Source organism: Triticum aestivum, chromosome 5B (genome assembly GCF_018294505.1).
Source record: "Triticum aestivum cultivar Chinese Spring chromosome 5B, IWGSC CS RefSeq v2.1, whole genome shotgun sequence".
NCBI lineage: Eukaryota > Viridiplantae > Streptophyta > Magnoliopsida > Poales > Poaceae > Triticum > Triticum aestivum.
This window is the reverse complement of record NC_057807.1, coordinates 438,968,418-438,992,086: the sequence shown is the minus strand read 5'-3', so window position 1 is coordinate 438,992,086 and position 23,669 is coordinate 438,968,418. Positions and strand designations below refer to the sequence as shown.

Here is a 23,669-nt window from a genome sequence, read left to right as displayed (position 1 = left end):
ACAATGTTTTTACATCATCTATTGGAGGCACCTACTTCCACAGAAACTAAAGGGATAATAGCAAAGAAAATCATAGAGCAATCGCGTTCAACTGTAAAACAAAATTAGACAAATCGTCATTCACGCTTTTGTAACAGCCTATAAGTCAGTTAAAACTCCAGAGGATCTGAACCTGCTTGATTCTACACGTTCCACGGCCGTGCATTGTTAAAGGTATGCTTTCATCCGTGGATATAAGATTGTAATGCAATTACAAAGTTTCCACTTCCAACATTCTGTAATGTTTCAAAGCATATTCAGTGGCAAGAGTTGATTTGACCTTCAGATCAAATGTCTCGCTGTCCCGCAAATTCTTCAAGGTCTCAAATCGACCAATAAGTTAACTAGATCCCAAGGACTGAAATTCAAACGAAAAAAAAAAAATACATAGCAGCACACAGGCGGTACGTCAGAAAGAACACTTTTACAGGAAGAAGAGGTAAACAGTCCCTCGGTGACAAAAAGAAACAAGTGTTGAACATCATCACCCTCATGATAAATTCTGAAGTATTAAGCCTTCGCATCATCGCCCTCACTGTGATTCTGAGAAGAAATGCCAGCATTTGAGCCCCAAGCACCCCTCTGAAACATGAGTAAGGTTCAAATACAAGACAATGGGACTTTCATCAACCCATTCCAGAAAAAGGAAGGGTCTGAATCTTCATTATTTTCTTTTCCTCAAAGAAAGATAAGGTGCACAGACAGTTTAATCATGTCATTAAATTTTGAATTCAAAGCTCAAATAAGGAAGTAGGAAATGAAAAATTCGACGTTAATCAATCAATCCATGGTTACTACTCTGATGTTCTTTAGAACTTCTTAAGTTAATTTGTCTGAGTAGGGCATTTTGGAGACCGAGCTCCATCAAGGACTTCAAAATTTTCAAAATTCAAACCTTTTAGTTTCAAAGAATTCTGAAAAAACAAACACATGTATACAAGGATGTAATGTGTCTGTGTGTAAAATTTCAGGATGAAACACCTTGAATTGCGAGCTGCACAAAATAAAAAATATCATGCACTTTGAGGATGAACACTACATATGCTAAAAAGCCCCAGTTTTTTTTTTTTGTAGCTCTCATTTTAACGTTTTTCGACCTGAAATTTTACACACATGTACATTATGTCTTTAGGTATATGTGTATTTGTTTTCAGAATTTTTTGAAAGTGAAAAGTTTGGATTTTGAAGTTATCAAATTAAGGCCTTCATGGAGCTCGGTCTCCATTTGGCATTTTCGAATTTGTCTGCCATATATAGGTGTATGATATAGAACAATTTTAAGTACCTCTTTAATGCAGTACTTGATAGCAACCAAAGTATAACCTATAATTCGATGCCCTGTTAGCAGAGCCATGCTCAATTAACCATTATTCACTGAGTGTGCTAGCAAACGTTTAAGAATGGAACTGCAGACAATAACATGCAATTCAAAGAAGATAAAATTTACAGTTTGGCATATCTATATCTATATGCGTAGGTCTGAAAATATAAACACCTAAAGTGTTTTGCAATGAAACCCATTTCACAAATTTAGGGCACCTACATAAACCTTGATGAAAAAATATTTCTTATTGATGTAAGATATGTTGACTGTGTGATACCTAATTGACAGCCCAATGAACACAGTAACTAGACAACTTGCAAAGTTAGCACAAAGAACTAAATCACAAGTGCATGCATAAATTAAAATATGGGATGGAAAATAATTGTATTGCAGGGGAGGCCATTCATTTGTATGGAGAGAGGTAACAATATTATCTTGCTTATAGTTGCTTATTTATTGTGGAAGAGATTAAAACAGATATAGGAGACAAGAACTAGCAAGCTATAGCAGAAAGAAAAAACATGAATAAATTAGACCAAATGTAAACCTTTACCTGATTTTCTACAGCACTAAGTATCACACTCATGATACTCTTTGAAGCCTCCCTCGATGCCTGTAGACAGGTTAACTTTATTAATTTGACATGTTTCAAGGAAAAGTCCTCAATGATCTGGCTTGTAAATTTATAACACTATACCTTCATAAATATCCAAACAAGCAGATAAATTTTCCCTATCTTGCTTATGTGCCACACAATTAAGCCGCCGGAGGGGCCTTGGTTGCTGGAGTCTCGTGCAAAACATGACCAATGATGAGGGTACACTTAAACAATCATTACATCTTCTGCTTTTCAAATGATCATTGAATATATAAACTTAAAATTTGAAAATGAAAGCTACGCTGACTTTCGTTTAGATAAAGAATTACCTGATTTGGAAGGCTTGGACATATTTGATTGATTTTCATGCCTATATCCTGTCGAATCGCATCATCCAAGATACGCGACAGCAGACCATGAAGGCGAGTCCACAATTTTTCATAATCAGAGAGCTGGTGCTCCCATGCCTCCCACTTCTTCAATTCCCAGCCTTCCCGTTGTTTTGGCCTACGCGCAATGGCAGTCTTCTTGTATACATCTAAACGTACAAGTGACTTCACACAGATATAGGATTGCATGTTGTCAGGCTTGTGGGGACTGAAATCTAACAGCTTTGCCATCTTACACAATTTAGTATTGAAGTTCTCCCCGAGCAACTCATAGGAATATAGGTTGCCCTCGCGACCTTGCAGTATGATCTTATTCCTGTGAACCAAATTTGAACCCGGAATGTAAACTGGCGAGTACTGAATATTGTACTTCAGGCTCCACCTTTGCTCCGTTTTGTTCTCAAGTTCCCAGATCTGCAGCGTACCAACAAGCCTCCTGGGAAGAGAAGGACAGGCTTGAGCAGTTGCTATACATATCTTCCTATCTATCTCTCTGATCCAGTACCGACGGGGACCGCCACCTGCACAATCTTCATGTACAGTTGCTGGCAGTTGTATCCGTGCAAAACTTTCTTCACTGAGATCAAAGGTCATAACTGCATGCTGCCAGTTAGCTACCATGTCTTCAATTAGCCAACACATTGTTCCGTCAATATTGACTGCTCCAGAGTTTTTTACACAGTTTAAGCTTAGGGCTTCTGGAGTTTTGATGTCTCTCCATTTCTCATCACCAAGTGTGTAAACTTGAATGACGCTGAATCTGCTATTATTATGGGAGCGAGTGCTGCCCACAACAGGATCACCAAGGAAGTGTGTAATCTTGTATTCTTTTGTCAATGGGTGAAATCCAAAGTTGTAGAACAAGAAGTGATCACCCCTCAAATTCTTTACAGGTTTCTCAAGATGCAGGCATTCACCAGTTGCAAAGTTAGCTACCTTGAGTGTTGATGACTTTGTGTATAAGACAAGAAGCCCATTGCATGAACCACAAAGGAGATCGTCAGGCCCAATCACTGGCACTGCATATGTTGATGGCGACCAGGCTTCGTCAATCAGGATAGCATCAGCAGGATGGGGCTCACCTGAGATTGACTCTTGTGGAAAGAATAGGAAGGCACATTGGGGCGCATCCTGGAGGTGAGAGGTGACAAACTGAGGATCTCGGATGATTTTGTGCCACTGCTTGCAAACACCAGTGCACCTCAACAAAGTGCTCACTGGAAGCTTCAAAAATATCCGCTCAATGAGTTCTCCTGGGAGACCGTTTATAATGCATTCCTCATCTCTTTGCTTCTTTGGTTTGGTTTCCTCAGAAGCCATAGTAAGCAATCTTGAGGAAGCCTAGGTACCAAATCCTTCTGTAGACACATTTAAAAACAATAGGGAGAAGTGAGTAAAGCTTATGATTAAAGTAATTTGCAGGAAAATAACATGAAGTTTAGGTAAAGTTTAACAGATGTTTTAGTTTATCTACTTAGAATTGGTAAAGAAGGAAGTAAGTGGCACCAGCTGTAGCAAACATGGAGCCCTGTGTTGCTACTGATCAATAACCATAAACAAATCGATACACATATGATGCCTGCAAAGTTGAAATGACAAGCTAGCTTGAAACTAAAAGCATGGTGAGATATACACATATCAGGATGCATAGATGAAACACAAAGTGGGTGCGACACTGCTGAAATTTTCTGGCAAAATTCTAGCCACACGACACGCCCCGAATGACACTCCGTGCGACAAAATGTGTGCATCAGTGTGACAACCATACAACTTTAGAAATAGTTTACATTGAGAAATTGGATGAAACAAGCAGATAACGCATTTTTGGCATTGGAAAAGACATGCATCGGCGACAAAGAGGACCGGTCATAGACAGCAATTTCTGCACCTTCTGTAAGTTTCAGCGGCTACGGTAGTATGCAGATGTATAAACAGTTCTCAACGGTATTCCGGCGCCGTGGAACAGCAAAACAAGCGAAGGAACAAAATGATAACTAACATGAATCAATCGACGGATGCTAGTAGATGGAAAGCTTGCGAGTGGACGCTCAGCAATTTGAGGGCAGCAAAAATGGGGGTCGGAGCTTACCGCCACCGCGTCGACCTGCAAGCCACCAAAAGACCCAAGACGGAACGGAACCCCGCCGCCTCGCCTCGCCTCACTTCCCCTCCCTCGAGCACGCGAGTCGTGAGGCCTCGCTTCGTCTCCCGCCGCAACAGGGCAGCCGGCAGCCGCGCCGCACGGGCTGTCGGTGTCTAGGGTTAGAGCGGGGAATGGAGATTGGGGAATATTTTCGCGGTTCGCGCACGACTGCCGCCGCGATCGGGCGGGGAGTTGGCAGATTTTTTGTCGAAAAAGACCCCCTGCCCAACGGAATTGCTAAAAAAGACCCTCTCCGGATGAAATTGACAAAAAAGACCCCCCTGGTCGTGGCGGCAGGCGCGCCAGACGACGCGTGGCACCTGCCGCCACGGTGCCAGGCGGCAGCGCCTGCCGCGAGCCGGCGAGGCAGCAGCCTTCAAGTTACAGCGAGGCAGAACGGAATGGAGGCTGATGGTGGGACCTGCCGCCAGTGGGGGAGGCGGCAGCCTTCAAGTTACAGCGAGCAGCGAGGCAGAACGGAACGGAGGCCGATGGTGGGACCGGCCGCCAGTGGGGGAGGCGGCAACACTGTGTCCTGCCGCCTGGGGGCGTGGCGGCATGCCTGCTGCTGCCCATTTTCGTTATGGCTAGGTAGGGGTAGTACGCGCAACAAGCCATGGAAGATGCATGCATGCAAGGCAGGGAGTGGGATGTGAATCCACGACGAGTTAGATGGATAGGTACATGGCCGCTCAATTAACCAAATTCGTGCTTACCACTCCACTGGCTAATTGCTTCGGTCTAATTACTCTGGAACCTGGACAGTCAACAACCTTTTCCGTGTGTCACACACCTGGACAAGGATCCAGCAGCGTGTCTGCTCGAAAAACCCATACATAAAAGCAGCGGGGCAGTAGTCACGACGCAGCGATCGGCAGCAGCAGGCACGCACGGGCCTGCCACCACGCCCCCAGGCGGCAGGGCACAGTACCGCCGCCTCCCTCACTGGCGGCTGGTCCCACCACCGGCATGTTCCGTTCCGCCTCGCCGCTTGCTGTTACTCGAAGGCTGCCGCCTCGCTGGCTGGCGGCAGGCGCTGCCGCCTGGTACCGTGGCGGCAGGTGCCACGTGTCGCCTGGCGCGCCTGCCGCCACGACCGAGGGGGTCCTTTTTGTCAATTTCATCTGGAGGGGGTCTTTTTTGGCAATTCCGTTGGGTAGGGGGTCTTTTTCAACAAAAAATCGAGTTGGCAAAGGAAAGCGCACGGCCCAGCACACCAAGCAAAGGGCGCACGGTCCAGGACGAGACGGCCTTTCCTTCTCATACGGTCTATCCCTCAAAAAAATTGGTTACTGAATTACCTAAAAAACATTGGTTACTGAAAACTGATCAAAAATTTTGGTTACTGAATAATTGTATTTCCGCTATAAAAAATAGTGAAAAGGGGTAATGCTAGGGATGCAAGCGGGCATCCCGCATAAGCCCGCCAAAACATGAATTTAGTTCAGACTGAACTAAAGCTGAACCGCAAAGATTATAACTAAGTTGATTTACTTTGACTACGAAGCGGGGCGGATCGGACGCCGCCTTGCATCCCTAGGTAATGCCCAGTTGGAAGAAAAGAAAGAGAAAAGACACTCCACTGGTTATGCTCGGAAAGGAAGCATTTTTTTAGAGGAGCATTTCTTTTTTACTTTGCAAAGCGAAATGTCTTGGAAGAAAGACGTCTTAAAAATGCAGTTAAAAGAAGATGAAGATCCTACTAGAAGCCAAACTATAAGCGATTAAAAATTGTATAGACAAGTGTTTGTGCCTCATTAATCTGCACTCTTAGCTTTTTTTCTATACTAGTGTCATACACAAAAGCAGTGGCCTGGGACCTGGGTTGTGAGGCTGGGTTCCTTAGTTCATTGTAGCAGCATTGTTTAGTACGGTGGCTAGTGTTTGGCCTGGGGCTTGCTCGGGCCCGGCCCGATCCTGGCGTCGCCAATGGACAAAGGGACATCGTCTAATTAGGGGCGGAGCCAACGTTGTGTCATTGGGTTGAGATGAACCCAATGAAACATGCTTGATACGTACATGTGTGTACTACTTATCAGGCCTGCACCTATTAAAAAATTGAGTCTGACCCCATCAGCTGCCAACTCACATGCATAGACCAATAAAAAGGGACCTAAAAGCCCATAAACAAATTAGTACCTCTCCTGCCCATTGCCGCCAGTTTGTTAATAGCCTATACACGGACGACATCCGCATGCCTCTTCCTCGCTTCCCCAACTCACCTTTCTCTCTGTCTCGTCTCACCTGTCGGCCGTCACTTCGATCTCGCCTCCCCGGACGCCGACGGCAAGCGGCCAAACAAAGAATTACAGATCGACAACGGCAAGCGCTGAACTGCAGTAAGATTACCTTCACTCCTCCAGTCCTCCACATCTCTTCCCTCTCGTGCATGCTCTACCTAGTACGGGAAACATTTTGCCCTAATTTTCTATTCCTTCAGGCCTAAAGGTGGATCAAAAGTGGGTTGCAATTTAATTGTGCCAGCCGGGTCTTGAACTCAAGACCTCTTGGCTCCGATACCATGTAGAAGTGCATGCTCTAGCCAATGCAGCCAAAAGACCGATTTGATGGACGAGACTAGGCAGCACATTATACGTCAACAAAAAGAAGCCGATCACCAGATCCAGATAATGCGGGCATATCAAGGTCAACCCATTATACTAAGCAAAGTTCATCAAATGTCGCTGCAAGTAGTCTCCTGAAGTCTTCTATTCAGAGAGAAATTTATTTCGATGAGTTGCCTTATGATCCGGCTGACTGGAAGAGAATTTCATATTACACAAGAAATCCTAAGAAGCAAGATGAGATTAGGCGGGGATATTTAATGAAGGGACCTTACATGTCGCGGTCTAATTTTGAGTATCCGTACAGGGACATTGGAGATACTCCGCGAAAATTTAGTCCAGGCTGGTTTAAAGATTATGGTGGTTGGCTTGAGTATAGTGACAAGGTGCATACGTCATTTTGTTTGTGTTGCTATCTCACTAGTAGAAAACAGGGCATTTGTCCCGGTTCGTAAGGGCCTTTAGTCCCGGTTCTTGAACCGGGACTAAAGGGTCGTTACTAATGCCTCCCCCCTTTAGTCCCGGTTCTAACACGAACCGGGACAGATGTGCCTCCACATGGCCGGTGCGCCGAGCCCAGGCAGGAGGGCCTTTGGTCCCGGTTGGTGGCACCAACCGGGACCAAAAGGCGTCCACGCGTCAGCAATTCAGTGGCTGGGGGGGTTTTTTTTGAAGGGGGGGGGGGGTGGGGGGTTTGGGGGGTTAATTTAGGTGTTTCATATATTGTGTTAGCTAGCTAATCTCTTATGTCCGTGCTTGGTCGATGCTACGTACTGTACATAGGGAGGCCCTCGACACGCTAGCTAGTAAGAAAATGAAGGGAACCATTAAGTACAGAAATTCGTCATGCATACCGAGAGAAGTGATCGATCGACCTCTCCTTCTCTGAGAGATTGGTCGAACAACAAGTTTTCGTATTATCTATCCGACGCTACTGGCTACATACATATACAATATGTAAGATCTCTTACAACCCCCTAGCAATTGAAATCAACTTCAACATGGTATTCTCCGGCTTTATTGATGACGTGGTCAAGAAAGAATCCCGCCAATTCCTCTTGAATTGCTTTCATGCGATCTTGTTCTAGGAGTTCATCCCGCATCTGCCACATCTAATTTGAAGAAGGGGGTCAATACATATATGAATGAAACTCAACAGAAATAATGGTGTAATAAAATGAAATTGTGAATATTATTGCTTACGCACTTCATATTGTCTTTTAGAGTAGCCCCGCTTATTTTCCAAAGTCGCGTTGTAGATGAACTCGCACATGTAGTATCCACATAAATCATTCCCTTGTTTCTGCCACAAGCACTTTACAAGAAATAGAGGTCAATCAAACTGATAATGAAGTATTATAAATGGCATTGATGAAAGTACAACTATAGAATCAACGGGAGATGCGCGCAACTAGCTAGCTAGTAGTACTTACTTTCGGGTATGTATATCGCAGCTCCTTCGGCAGTCCCGGAACTTCTGCGGTGAACTGTTTCCAAACCCTGCAAGACAAAGAAAATAATTATTATTACTTGTACCGGCATTAATGGGCCGGAGCAGTCAGCACGGTCTCCTTCTTGTACCTCCATTGGGTCACCGGAGCCATCATGAACATAGCCCTCTTCTTGTACCGGCATTAATGGGCCGGAGCCATCATGAACACAGCTGAGGGAGTCCTGGACTAGGGGGTGTCCGGATAGCCAAACTATCATCATCGGCCGGACTCCAAGACTATGAAGATACAAGATTAAAGACTTCGTCCCATGTCCGGATGGGACTTTCCTTGGCGTGGGAGGCAAGCTTGGCGATACGGATATGTAGATCTCCTACCATTGTAACCGACTCTGTGTAACCCTAGCCTTCTCCGGTGTCTATATAAACCGGATGGTTTTAGTTCGTAGGACGAACAACAATCATACCATAGGCTAGCTTCTAGGGTTTAGCCTCCTTGATCTCGTGGTAGATCTACTCTTGTAATACCCACATCATCAATATCAATCAAGCAGGACGTAGGGTTTTACCTCCATCAAGAGGGCCCGAACCTGGGTAAAACATCGTGTCCCTTGTCTCCTGTTACCATCCGCCTAGACGCACAGTTCGGGACCCCCTACCCGAGATCCGCCGGTTTTGACACCGACAACATCCCTCTTCTTCACCCAGTCCTTCCTGACCATCGGTGTCGTTGAGAAATGACGCAACGACATCACTTCCTTGTGTGATTATCTCCCCCAACATCTCTTCTGTTGCTTCGTCTTGGGAGTGCTCCATAGTTTCTGCAAATATTTACAACATGTCAATTATTATTCAAACATGGTACAGATGGATATATGTTAGTGGCAAACGTAGAACCAGCTAGCTAATCACAATAAGGAAGCATGTTAGTGGCCTCGACGCTGCTTCTCTAGGGTTTGGGGTGGCCTAGACAACGCTTCAAGGGTTTGGGGTGGCCTCGACACAACGCTTCAAGGGTTTGAGGTGGCCTCGACGACAATGCTCTTTTAACTTAGTAAATTTGGGTGGCCTCAAGAGAATTTTGTTGGGTACGGGCGCGGCGGGAGGAGGTAGGAGACCAACATCGTTTTTTCTCTAGGGTTTGGGTGTCCTCGAGAGTTTTGGTCGAGCGAGAGGGCCGAGGGGGGGGGGGGTATATATATCGACCGCCCCTCATGTCGAAGTTATCCGGGAGGGGGTTATATCGACAACGACGCGACATACATATACATGGGAAAATAATGTTATCGGGGAGGGGGTATCGGTATCCCCCCTCATGCTGAAGTTTCTTCTTTCTCCTCTATTCCTTTCTTCTTCTTCTTCTCCTCTTCTTTTTCTTCTTCTCCCTCGTATTGAAGTTATCGGGAGGGGTATATCGACGACGGCAGAGGAGAAGATCGAAGAAAAAGAAAAAAAAAGAGGAGAAGAAGAAAGGAATAGAGGAGAAGAAGAAAAAATAGAAATATTCTATTTTTTCTTCTTCTCCTCTATTCCTTTCTTTCTATTTTTTCTTCTTCTCATCTATTCCTTTCTTCTTCTCCTCTTTCTTCTTTTTTCCTCTTCTTATTTATTTCTCCTCTTCTTCCTCTCCTCTTCTTCTCCTTTCTTCCTCTTCTTATTTTCCTTTTTCCTCTCCTTCTTTTTCTTCTTCTTCTTCCTTCTTCCTTCTTCTTCTTTTCTTCCTTTTCCTTATTTTACTTTTTCCTCTACACTAACCTAAAATGCACTAACCTAAAATCGATATCTACTAACAACCTAAATAAAAAATTAATACATATATTAAAAAACATATATAAACAAAAAAAATGCTATGAACATTATATTCATACATAGATAGCCACATCCATTCATCATATAGCTACCACATACATATATACATTATATATATGAAAAAAATGCAATGAACAAAAAAAATACACTTATGAAAAAAAATACTATGAACATGTACACATATATACACATACAAACACATATACACAAAAAATACAAAAATGCTATGAAAAATGCAGGGCAGGGGCGGCGCGCGGCGCCAGCGCAGGACAGGGGCGGCGGCGCGCGGCGGCCGCGCAGGGCAGGGGCGGCGGCGCGGCGGCCGCGCAGGGGCGGGCGATGGGAGGGGCGCGGGAGCATGTGCTCACAGGGGGCGGCAGCGACGGCGAAGGCGAGCAGCCTGACGGCGTCGATGGCGGCGGCGAGCAGCCTGATGGCAGCGGTGGCGGAGGCGAGGGCAAGGTGGAGCAGGGGCGTCGGGCGACGACGGCGACGAGGAGGAGCAGGGGGCGTCGGGCGAGAAGTGGGGGATTTGGTCGAAACTGCTAAGTGATGTATATATAGCAAGAGCATTGGTCCCGGTTTGTGGCACGAACCGGGACCAATGCCCCCTTTAGTCCCAGTTGGTGCCGCCAACCGGGACCAAAGGCCTCTTTTCAGCAGTCCAAAGGGCGGGAAGCGGCGACCTTTGGTCCTGGTTGGTGGCACCAACCGGGACTAAAGGTGGGGCATTGGTCCCGGTTGGTGCCACGAGTCGGTTCCAATGCCCCCCTTTAGTCCCGGTTAGTGCCACCAACTGGAACCAAAGGCCCATGTGCTGCCCGCGTCGCGGCCAAAGTTTAGTCCCACCTCGCTAGTTGAGAGGGCTCAAGAGTGGTTTATAAGCGCTGCTGCGCCCACCCTCTCGAGCTCCTCTCAACTGCAGGCTTTCGGGTCTAATCTCATACTATGCTGTTGTGGGCCTATTGGGCCTTCTGCGGGCCTGAATCCTGGCCCAGGTTGGGTTTCTAGTCGTATTCAGGCCTTGGTGGCCCAATAGGTGGCAGTTTTTTTCCATTTTTTTGTTTTGCTTTTTGCATTATTTTTTTTTTGTTTTTTGCTTTATTTTTTAATTCTTTTTGCTTTTAGTTTTAGAAAAATTATAAACTTTCTGTTAGTGCCATTAGTTTTCAAATTTGAATAGTTAAAATTTGAATTCTTTGAAATTTGTGTGAATCACAAGTTTGTGATTAACTTTACTAAAAAAATGAACATAGATGCGCCTATAGAGAAAAAGGTCCAGACGAACCGGGACCAATGGCCCACGTGGCTGCCCTCTTGAGAGTGTTCTTGGTGAGAACATAGTTGACAAGGAGCGAACCGGGATTAATGGTATTACGAGGGCCGAACTATAAGACATTAAAGCATTTCAAATGAACTCTGAAAAAGTTGAAAGTTGGCATGGTATCATAATTTCACCCACATAGCATGTGCATGTACAAAATGGACAATGGTATCATACTCGTCTGTTACAAAGTTGGCATGGTATCATCATAATAGTTGCGGGAGAAAGTCTTCACTTTTTCTTCGCTTGTGTCATTTGCTTATTGCGCCGTAACCATGGATAATCTTCATCATTTATGAGGATGCTGGGGTCAGCCTTGACTTTGAAGGGAGGAATTTCATGAAACTTTTTATAATCTTCAGACATGTCTGTCTTGCCCTCCACTCCCACGATGTCCCTTTTTCCTGAAAGAACTATGTGGCGCTTTGGCTCATCGTATGATGTATTCGCTTCCTTATCTTTTCTTTTTCTCGGTCTGGTAGACATGTCCTTCACATAGATAACCTGTGCCACATCATTGGCTAGGACGAACGGTTCGTCAGTGTACCCAAGATTTTTCAGATCCACTATTGTCATTCCGTACTGTGGGTCTACCTGTACCCCGCCTCCTGACAGATTGACCCATTTGCACTTAAACAAAGGGGCCTTAAAGTCATGTCCGTAGTCAAGTTCTCATATGTCCACTATGTAACCATAATACATGTCATTTCCTCTCTCGGTTGTTGCATCAAAGCGGACACCACTGTTTTAGTTGGTGCTCTTTTGATCTTGGTCAATCGTGTAAAATGTATTCCCATTTATCTCGTATCCTTTCTAAATCGTAACAGTCGAAGATGGTCCCCTGGACAACAAGTACAACTCATCACAAACAGTGTTGTCACCTTTGAGACGTGTTTCCAACCAACTGCTGAAAGTCCTGATGTGTTCACATGTAATCCAGTCATCGCACTGCTCCGGGTGTTTGGAGCGCAGACTGTTCTTGTGTTCATCGACATACTGGGTCACCAAGGTAGAGTTCTATAGAACTGTGTAGTGTGCTTGAGACCAAGGATATCCGTCCCTGCATATTATTGAGTCCCTTCCAAGCGTGCCTTTTCCAGTCAGTCTCCCCTCATACCGTGATTTAGGGAGACCTATCTTCTTAAGGCCAGGAATGAAGTCAACACAAAACCCGATGACATCCTCTGTTTGATGGCCCATGGAGATGCTTCCTTCTGGCCTAGCACGGTTACGGACATATTTCTTTAGGACTCCATGAACCTCTCAAAGGGGTACATATTATGTAGAAATACGGGGCCCAGAATGACAATCTCGTCGACTAGATGAACTAGGACGTGCGTCATGATATTGAAGAAGGATGGTGGGAACACCAGCTCAAAACTGACAAGACATTGCACCACATCACTCCTTAGCCTTGGTATGATTTCTGGATCGATCACCTTTTGAGAGATTGCATTGAGGAATGCACATAGCTTCACAATGGCTAATCGGACGTTTTCCGGTAGAAGCCCCCTCAATGCAACCGGAAGCAGTTGCCTCATAATCACGTGGCAGTCATGAGACTTTAGGTTCTGGAACTTTTTCTCTGACATATTTATTATTCCCTTTATATTCGACGAGAAGCCAGTCGGGACCTTCATACTAAGCAGGCATTCAAAGAAGATTTCCTTCTCTTCTTTGGTAAGAGCATAGCTGGCAGGACCTTCATACTTCTTTGAAGGCATGCCGTCTTTTTCGTGCAAACGTTGCAGGTCCTCCCGTGCCTCAGCTGTATCTTTTGTCTTTCCATACACGCCCAAGAAGCCTAGCAGGTTCACGCAAAGGTTCTTCGTCACGTGCATCACGTCAATTGAAGAGCGGACCTCTAGGTCTTTCCAGTAGGGTAGGTCCCAAAATATAGATTTCTTCTTCCACATGGGTGCGTGTCCCTCAGCGTCATTCGGAACAGCTAGTGCGCCGGGACCCTTTCCAAAGATTACGTGTAAATCATTGACCATAGCAAGTACGTGATCACCGGTACGCATGGCGGGCTTCTTTCAGTGATCTGCCTCGCCTTTGAAATGCTTGCCTTTCTTTCGACATTGATGGTTGGTCGGAAGAAATCGACGATGGCCCAGGTACACATTCTTCCTGCAGCTTCCCAGGTATATACTATCGGTGTCAAGTAAACAGTGCGTGCATCCGTGGTATCCCTTGTTTATCTGTCCTGAAAGGTTACTAAGAGCGGGCCAATCATTGATGGCACGAATAGCAACGCCTTTAGGTCAAATTCCTCCTATTTGTGCTCATCCCACGTACGTACACCGTTTCCATTCCACATCTGTAAAAGTTCTTCAACTAATGGCCTTAGGTACACATCAATGTCGTTGCCGGGTTGCTTAGGGCCTTGGATGAGAACTTGCATCATAATGAACTTCTGCTTCATGCACATCCAAGGAGGAAGGTTATACATACATAGAGTCACGGCCAGGTGTTGTGATTGCTGCTCTGCTCCCCAAAAGGATTAATGCCATCCGCACTTAAAGCAAACCATACGTTCCTTGGGTCACTTGCAAACTCATCCCAGTACTTTCTCTCAATTTTTCTCCACTGCGACCCGTCAGTGGGTGCTCTCAACTTCCCGTCTTTCTTATGGTCCTCACTGTGCCATCACATCAACTTGGCATGCTCTCCGTTTCTGAACAGACGTTTCAACCGTGGTATTATAGGAGCATACCACATCACCTTCGCAGGAACCCTCTTCCTGGGGGGCTCGCCGGCAACATCACCAGGGTCATATCGTCTGATCTTATACCGTAATGCACTGCATACCGGGCATGCCTTCAGATCCTTGTATGCATCGCGGTAGAGGATGCAGTCATTAGGGCATGCATGTATCTTCTGCACCTCCAATCCTAGAGGGCATACGACCTTCTTTGCTGCGTATGTACTGTCGGGCAATTCGTTATCCTTTGGAAACTTCTTTTTCAATATTTTTAGTAGCTTCTCAAATTCTTTGTCAGGCACAACATTCTCTGCCTTCCACTGCAGCAATTCCAGTACGGTACCGAGCTTTGTGTTGCCATCTTCGCAATTGGGGTACAACCCTTTTTTGTGATCCTCTAACATGCGATCGAACTTCAGCTTCTCCTTTTGACTTTCGCATTGCGTCCTTGCATCGACAATGACCCGACGGAGATCATCATCATCGGGCACATCGTCTGGTTCCTCTTGATCTTCAGCAGCTTCGCCCGTTGTAGCATCATCGTGCACATCGTCTGGTTCCTCTTGATGTTCAGTAGCATCACCGTATTCAGGGGGCACATAGTTGTCATCGTACTCTTCTTCTTAGCCGTCTTCCATCATAACCCCTATTTCTCCGTGCCTCGTCCAAACATTATAGTGTGGCATGAAACCCTTGTAAAGCAGGTGGGTGTGAAGGATTTTCTGGTCAGAGTAAGACTTCGTATTCCCACATATAGGGCATAGACAACACATAAAACCATTCTGCTTGTTTGCCTCGGCCACTTCGAGAAAATCATGCGCGCCCTTAATGTACTCGGAGGTGTGTCTGTTACCGTACATCCATTGCCGGTTCATCTGCGTGCATTATATATAATTAAGCGTGTCAAAAATCATTACAGAACATCATGAATAGATAATTAAGTGACCAAATTAATAGAAGTTCATCATCATATTAAAACCAAAGTACATACACAGTTCTCATCTTCAAGCGAAAATCATTACATAACAACATAAAGCTCCGCAGAGCATCTAAATTAATTAAACCATACATTGAAACTATGTAAAACATTTCAATGCGAAAACAAATGCGATCATAATTGCAACCAAGGTAACAACTGATCCAACGGCATAATGATACCAAGCCTCGATATGAATGGCATATTTTCTAATCTTTCTAATCTTCAAGCGCATTGCATCCATCTTGATCTTGTGATCATCGACGACATCTGCAACATGCAACTCCAATATCATCTTCTCCTCCTCAATTTTTCTTATTTTTTCCTTCAAGAAATTGTTTTCTTCTTCAACTAAATTTAACCTCTCGACAATAGGGTCGGTTGGAATTTCCGGTTCAACAACCTCCTAGATAAATAAAATCTATGTCACGTTGGTCGGCATAATTTTCATAAACAATAAATGAACCAATAGTTATGAAAAGATAATATATACCACATCCGAATCATGGACAGGACGAGGACCGACGGGGGCGGATACCAAAACCATCGCACTATATAAGATGCAATAATAAAAGTAAGAAAATAATACAAGTATCTATCTAAACATACAAGTAAGAATATTTTTCCTTTCAGAAAGAAGATAAGAACAAGAGGCTCACCACGATGGTGCCGGCGATGAGATCGGCGCGGGTGATCGACGGCGGTGAAGACGGGGACGGGGCATGACAGACCGCTAAACCTAGACAAATATTGAGGAAAATGGAGCTTGGAGGTCGAGTTTGGAGAGGAGAAGCTTAAGTAGTGTGGCTCGGGCATTCCATCGAACACCTTGTGTGCATAGGAGGTGAGCTAGAGCACCACCAAACCCTCTCCCCCTCGGCTGCCAGAAAAAATAGAGCAGTGTGCTCTGCTCTTACGCGAGGGGGTATATATATGCACCTCATTGGTCCCGGTTGGTGGCATGAACCGGGACTAAAGGGCTGCCTTTGGTACCGGTTCAAGCCACCAACCGGGACCAATGGTGGTGGGCCAGGAGCATGGCCCATTGGTCCCGATTTGTCCCACCAACCGGGACCAAAAGGTCCAGACGAACCGGGACCAATGGCCCACGTGGCCCGGCCGGCCCCCGGGGTCACGGACCGGGTCCAATGCCACCATGGGTCCCGGTTCTGAACTGAACCGGGACTAATGGGTTGACCCGGTCTGGACCATTGCCCCCTTTTCTACTAGTGATCTTTTCAGAGATTATAATGAGAGACAATCTGGGAGTGATGCATCTGGAATTAACAGCTGGAACGGTTGGAACAAGAAAAGTAGGTTGGATACCCATGAGGGTAAGGGTAATGTTAATGTCTTTCATAATGTAGCAGTAAAACAATGTGATGCATGCTTTGATGAATTAAGATCAATCAATTTAGGTTGCGTTCAATAGGCAAACTGATCTTACAAAAAGAATTCTCTCAATAGTGATGATGGTGTGCTTGATCTTTTTAAGGCGATGAAGAAATAAAAAAGGGACGCAGTGAAATGTGGGTGACTTTACATGATTCTTTGGCATGGTGGAACTTTTATTTTAAATTTGTCAAACTAACTTGTTATTTCCTTTAATTTTTTCAGAAAGAAGTTGCACTTGAACTATGATGTCTTTTGGTACTACTCTTCTATTTATACTATGTCAACAAGTGATTTATAATTTTGTCCGCTCGGTATGTCATGCACTCTTCAATTTTACAGTAACCAGTATGGGTGATAAGTGATATCATATTGATATTCATTGCGTTTTTTTGAGTTCTATACTTTTTTTTGTGATATAGAGCAAAATAGGACTTATTTCATACAAAATTTTCGCAACTAGTTAGTGAGCGAACCCATTGGCTAAAATTTCTGTCTCCGCCCCTGCTTCTAATGAGAGTTGAGATCTAGATACGACGATGTCAGACTGGACCATCTCACCGCACGTGTTGCCATGGAGTTGCGAGTCGTTTTCTTTCCCGAGCGATTCAGTAAGCCGTGAATATTTAGAAATACAACACGCAAGTGCAGTCTGTACCAATCTACACCTATCATGTGTAGTTCATAGGCCTTCGAGAATGGGAACATGCATGCTTTCTTTACCACGACATGTGTGTAAAGAAGTCAATATGACGAGCTTACAATTCTGGCCACTGGTTGTTGGCATGGCCAGTTGCGGAGTTGCAGGCTTCGCAACAAGTGTGCACGCCATTCTTAACACTAGCCCCTTAGTCTTTGAAAAGGGGGTTGGGGATTCTTTTTTTTAGTAGAGGAGAAAGCAATATTTTGAAAATATTTTAGTATTAATACTATAGTTTTTAATGGTAACGAAACAACATTGCCATAGTTCTAAAAGCTATAATATTCTCTCAATGCATAGAAAAAACAAAGTTATCAAACATGCCTTAATGTTCTATTACCAAGTTGTTTCTTGGATGTCACAATTAAGTAGCTTTTAGAACCACTCACAAACACATTTGCATGCTCACAGAGATTTTTTTTTGCCTTCCCGTCGATATTTTTCCCAACACTATGTCGGTTGGAGGTGTCCTGGTCTACGTGGAGTAGGAGAAACCTAGTCGGTACATGGCATCGTCACCGCCTAACCGCCAATATCTCCTGCTTTGGTTGTCGGTACCGCTGATGCTGCCTCCTCACGCTTGGGCACCATGTCGCAGCCCCACACAATCTCCCACTGCAGAACGCCGCCCCCTCACTCCCCTTCCCGATGTTGCCACACACGTTGCACCATGCAACCTGGCCCCGCCACAGCCGGCTCCGAGCACCTCCACTTCGAGTGTCATCGACTTAGATGGGTCGCCGCACTCCGCTACCCCATCCCATCCCGCATTTTCCACCGTACCTATTCTTGCATTCCATGTCACGCACCTCTGTGTTGCATGTCGCCATGTGCAGCGTACCACCATGCCCTGGCCCCCAGATGCAACATGAGGATGGCATGTCAGGCAGGAGAGCAGAGGGAGGGGATGTATGGAAGGAGTCACTGACTAAATAATCATGCACTTTATAGTGAAGTGCATGTGCTAAAAAAATCAAGATTTCATGTACTGGCTTAACGTATTTCATCGTGATCCTCAAAAAACAAAACGTATTTCATCGTGAAACTTCACTCACGTGTAGACTATATCCCTGCATAGGAATGTGCTTTTTTTTCTAAAAAGTTGGGCGCCGTCCAATAGAAATTTCTCGATATTAGGATGCTTAAAATCAGACAACAGCAGCACATAAAGCCAGCATGAAGTCTGGTAGTGCATTTCTGAAGATGCTCTAAGACAACAGCAGCACAGAAAGCCAGCATGAAATCTGGTAGTGCATTTCAAGTATTTAAAACATGGCAGACTGCTTAAAATCTGTTCAGAAAATTACACCATCGTTTCAGCTTAAGGCAAGGGCCGTGTTGCTGTCGGATTACTAGGGCCAAGCAGCATTGTGCGCTGTGCATCTTGCAGAAACTAGAAACCTGAGTGCAATGTAATGACAAGCAACTGACGGAGCAAAAGAGGCCATCCAATCCAAGGGAGGAAGACTCTCCTTGTACAAGTTGCAGAATAACTCTAAGACGAAACGAAGTGCCCCAGAAAGTTAAGTTTAATGCTAGAGGCTCTCTTCCTTCTTGTCATAACCGTCACTGGAAGAAACGTCAGCAACTGTTGTACCCTGCCAAAAGTGAATATGGATCAGAATACCAAATACAAGAAGCGCTCACAAGTTTCGTCCCATGTGCTAACAGGCACCATGCAGGAAAAACTCTGGAGCCATATAAGATAAACTCGTTGTTCTTCTCTAACAGGAAGCAATGGACACAATGTTGCTAAATTTCAAGACGAGGAATCAAGACCAGAATAACACAGATGAAATGAAAATTTGTGACCTAGGCTACTCACAGAATTCTTTGTTTTAGAACTTCATGCTTGTAACTTAATCTGGTGTTCATAGGTATATGGAATAGATCAATTTATCATCTCTCTCTCTCTCTTATAGTTACTTATGCACAACAATAACAACAACAACAACAACAACAACAACGACAACAACAACAACAAAACCTTTTGTCCCAAGCAAGTTAGGGTAGGCTACAGATGAAACCTAACAAAAACCACTGAATAGTTACTTATGCACAATCAAAGTAAAATAATCCCATGCTAAATTAGCACAACTATGTTCATCGCTCAGCATGTACAAAATATTCCACCAAACATGAAACTGAAAATGCATGCAAGAAAATGGACAGACAGTAGGCTATGTTGCTTAGTTCTGAAGATAGGCCACAACAGAAACAAGAAACAAGAATTATAAAGGTTGTTGCTGAAAACATGGATAATTTAGAAGTTAGAACCCATGCAAAAGTTCACCTGATCCAATATTCTAATACTAGAGATGTTATCCATTGCCTGCTTCACGACCTATAAGGAAGACAACTTTGTCAAATATGGCATATTTCACCAACAATAGTAAATAATGTTAGTACATCAACAAATGCAAGCACACTGTCACACTGTACCTTAATCATGTGTTTTATCTTACTTAAACGAGCCATTAACTTCAGCTGCTCCCGATTCTGCTCCACCCAATTAAGCCTCCGGATGGACAATGGCTATTAGATAATTGCAAGAAACTTGTTAACGCCATAGTTACAATGCACTTAAAATATTATTATGCATTTAGCCTCAGATAATTATTAATGTTTTGAACTAACACGGAAAAGGTGTGATAACATGCATTCTATCATTTGAGCAGAGAATTACCTGATCTGGATTATCTGGTTTACGCTGCAACACCTGATTGAGTTCCGTGCGTACATGTTCTGCTATGTTATATTGCTTATTCTGCAAAAACTTGCACATTTTACTCGATGTTTCCACGAGTTCCTACAAAATAGTAAATTAGCAGTTTGTCAAATCTTAAAATAGTAATAAATATTCATCAGTGATTAATAATAACAGTCTGGCACACATACAAGTAAGTCATGCTCAAATTTGTGGATCTGGCTCCGCATATCCGCATCCTTGTCAAGCATACACTTCCATGTCTCCCACTTCTTCAATTCCCAGCCTTCCCGCTGTTTTGGTCTACGTACAATGCCTGCCTTCTTGTAGACATCTAAACGTACAAGTGACTTCACACAAATGTAGGATTGCATGTTGTACGGCTTGCGGGGACTGAAATCTAACAGGTGTACCCACTTACTCTGGTTAACATCAAAGTTCTAACCGAACAACTCACACGAATATACATTATTGCTGCAAAGTTGTGTGAGGATCCTATCCCTGTGGACAAAATGTGGCCCTGGAATATACTTTGGTGTGTGCTTAATATTGTACTTCTGGCTCCACCTTTGTTGCTCTACCGTGTTGTCTAGTGTCCATATCTGCAGCTCACCAAGAAGAGCTCCGGGATCATAACGACTTGTTTGAGCAGTTACTATACATATTTTCCCATCCATATCTCTGATCCAGAACTTCTGAGGACCATAACGATCATGATCTTCACATGCTGCCGGCAGTTGTATCGTTGCAAAACTTTCTTCCCTGAGATCAAAGGAAATAACTGCATGCTGCCAGCTAGCTAACATGTCTTCAGTTAACCAATACATTTTGCCATCAACATTGACAACTCCAGAGTTTCTCACAGTGATCAAGCTAAGAGCTTCTGGGGTTCGGATATCTTTCCATTTCTCATCACCAAGTGTGTAGACCTGAATGACACTGAACCTGTCTTTATTATGGGGGCGACCCTCGACACAATCACCAAGGAAGTGTGTAATCTTGTATTCTTTTGTCACGGGATGAAATCCAGAGCTGTAGAAAGAGAAGTGATCACCCTTAACATTCTTCGCAGGTTTCTCAAGGTGGAGACATTCACCAGTTGCAAGGTTAGCTATCTTGATAGTTGATGTCTTTGTGTATAAGCCCAGGAGTCCATTGCATGAACCAAAAAGGAAGTCATCAGGCCCAATCACTGGCACTGCATATGTCGATGGCGACCAGGCTTCGTCAATCAGGACAGCATCACTAGGGTAGGGCTTGCCTGAGGCCGACTTTTGCGGGAAGAACAGAAGGGCATCTCGAGGCGCACACTGGAGGTGTGATGCGGCAAACTGTGGATCCCAGATGAAGTTGTGCCAGTGCTTGCAGACACCGACGCACCTCAACAAAGTGCTGACTGGAAGCCTCAAAAATATCCGCTCAATGAGGTCTCCTGGGAGACTGTTTATAATGTATTCCTCCTTTCTTTGCTTCTTTGCTTTGGTTTCCTCAGAAACCATAGTAGGCAAAATCTAGACTCCCAGGGAGACCTAGGTACCGAATCCTTCTGCAAATACACATACAAAAAACAATAGGGCAAATTGCGTGAAGATTATGATTGAGATTAACAGTAATTTGCTGGCAAGTGACATGAAGTTTATGTAAAGTTTACCTACTGAGTACGGGTAAAGAAAGAAATAAGTGGCGGATCTGTAGCAAATATGGAGCCTTGTATGGCCATTGAATAATAATTATAAGCACATCAATATACATATGTTCCTAAAATGTTGAAAGATAAAGCTAGTTTAAAACTAAAGGCATGGTCAAGTACACCACCACAACATGCCCTGACCGACTCTTTGCACAACAGAATGTGTGCATCAGCGCAACAATCATACAACATAGAAATAGTTTACACTGAACAACCAAATCCAAATGGTGCATTTGGCATTGGAAAAGGCGCAGGAGTCCGGATCAACCAACAAAAACTGCATCAGCGACAAAGAGGACCGGCCGTGGACAGCAATTTCTGCAGCATCTATAAGTTTCAGTGGCTACGGGGGACATCAATTTCTGCACCATTTGTAAGTTTCAGGTAATACGCAGAGCAGAGCAGACAGTAACATAATGATGCCATGAATCGGTTGATTCCCGAAACATGTTTTCTGGGCGTAAATCTGGCAAGCGCACGCTCTCTAGTCTCATCCTATGCTGAGCAATGTGTGGGCTGTAAAAGAGGGGGGCGAAGCTTACCGCCACCGCGTCGACCTGCACGCCACCGAAGACCGCCTCGCGTCGCCTCCCTGGAGCTCGCGAGTCGCGAGGCTCGCTTCGCCGGCAGAGGCTCCTATTCCGCCGCCGCGGCAGCGCATGGGTGTCTGTGTCTAGGGTTAGAGCTTTTTTTTAAGGCAAAGCAAAAACTTTATAACTTAACGGTGCTTGGGCAAATCGTCCAGCGCACATTCAGCCACACGGACCGGTACATCATCCTCCCACTCCACGTAAAGGTTCGGGTCATACAAACGACCGACTACGGCTAACTCATGGGCTGCAGTATTGGCAGAGCGCCTACAGACGGAGATTACATGATAGGAAAACCACAATTTCAACTGATATTTAGTGTCCTCTATCACAGCTGCATACGCTGACGAGTCCGCCTTCTGCATGTCAAGTGCTTCGAGTAGTAATTGCGAATCCGTCTGGAATTCCACCCGTATAAGACCAAGGTCGGCAACTAGAGATACAGCCTGAGACATTGCATATGCTTCTGCTGCAAACAGGTCGTTGACATTCTCCTGGCAGCCGGCACGTGCACGGATGATTGTGCCTTCCGATGTTCTCGCCACCACGCCCCAGCCTGCTTGGTTTGTCCATGGGAGAAAAGAACCATCAATATTGATTTTGACCATAACATCCGCAGGGGGTGGTCCATTTGTCCACCACTTTCTTCTCCGGTTGAGGGCCAAGAATCTCGATGTATTCCAGGACGTTGCTTCTGGTCCTCCTAGCAATCTCCTCGCCCGACTTCGGCAGCTCCCCCTCCCTCAACTTATTGCGATTTGACCACCAGAGCCACCAAAAGGTGAGTATGTGCATGCGCTTTTTCTCGTCTAGCCCCCACAAGTAGTCTAGCATTGCATGCACGGACGAAATTCCTTCAAGTTCCATTCTCTCCTTCTCCAACGCCAGATCTCTCCACACCACCTTAACTGACTTGCATTTGATGAACAAGTGGGCGCCGTCCTCCGCTACACGGCCACAGGAAAGGCACTTAGTGTCCTCAATCGGGATTCCTCGCTTTTCAATGTTTGTTCGGAGAGGCAGATATTCGTGTTTCAGTCTCCACGCAAACATCTGGATGTTTTTTGGCATGGGAACTTTTCATAGCCTCTTCCACGAGTCGTTCGGGTAGTTGTCCAGATTGCCAGCTATATCCAAGCTCCGGCCGGTCCCTCCGTCCTGTTTTTGTCGTTCCATTTGGACGTGTAGTTTGTACGCACTCTTAACTGAGTGCCTCCCCTTGCTATCATACTGCCAAGCTATGAAATCTTGGACTCCCTCCCGCAAGGGA

The 23,669-nt window shown here is 44.9% G+C and overlaps 1 protein-coding gene and 1 pseudogene across 1 annotated transcript; both read right to left on the bottom strand.

Annotated features, from left to right (window-relative positions):
* Positions 1-250: 250 nt before the first annotated feature.
* LOC123112316 (F-box protein At3g07870) lies at positions 251-4,686 on the bottom strand. The gene is made up of 5 exons (XM_044533268.1): positions 4,440-4,686; positions 2,291-3,708; positions 2,061-2,145; positions 1,917-1,976; positions 251-621 (listed from the first exon to the last, which is right to left on the bottom strand). The coding sequence occupies exons 2-4, from the start codon at positions 3,668-3,670 to the stop codon at positions 1,933-1,935; spliced, it is 1,509 nt and encodes a 502-aa protein (XP_044389203.1). The 5' UTR covers positions 3,671-3,708; positions 4,440-4,686; the 3' UTR covers positions 251-621; positions 1,917-1,932.
* Positions 4,687-18,947: 14,261 nt separating this feature from the next.
* On the bottom strand, positions 18,948-21,618 carry LOC123114837 (F-box protein At3g07870-like; annotated as a pseudogene).
* Positions 21,619-23,669: the final 2,051 nt, after the last annotated feature.

Coding starts and splice junctions, on each gene's coding strand:
- LOC123112316 (XM_044533268.1), bottom strand. CDS start 3,670: ATGGCTTCTGAGGAAACCAAACCAAAGAAGCAAAGAGATGAGGAATGC. Junction 2,146..2,290: donor GTCCAAGCCTTCCAAATCAG/GTAATTCTTTAT, acceptor ACGAGACTCCAG/CAACCAAGGCCCCTCCGGCG. Junction 1,977..2,060: donor TTGTTTGGATATTTATGAAG/GTATAGTGTTAT, acceptor ACCTGTCTACAG/GCATCGAGGGAGGCTTCAAA.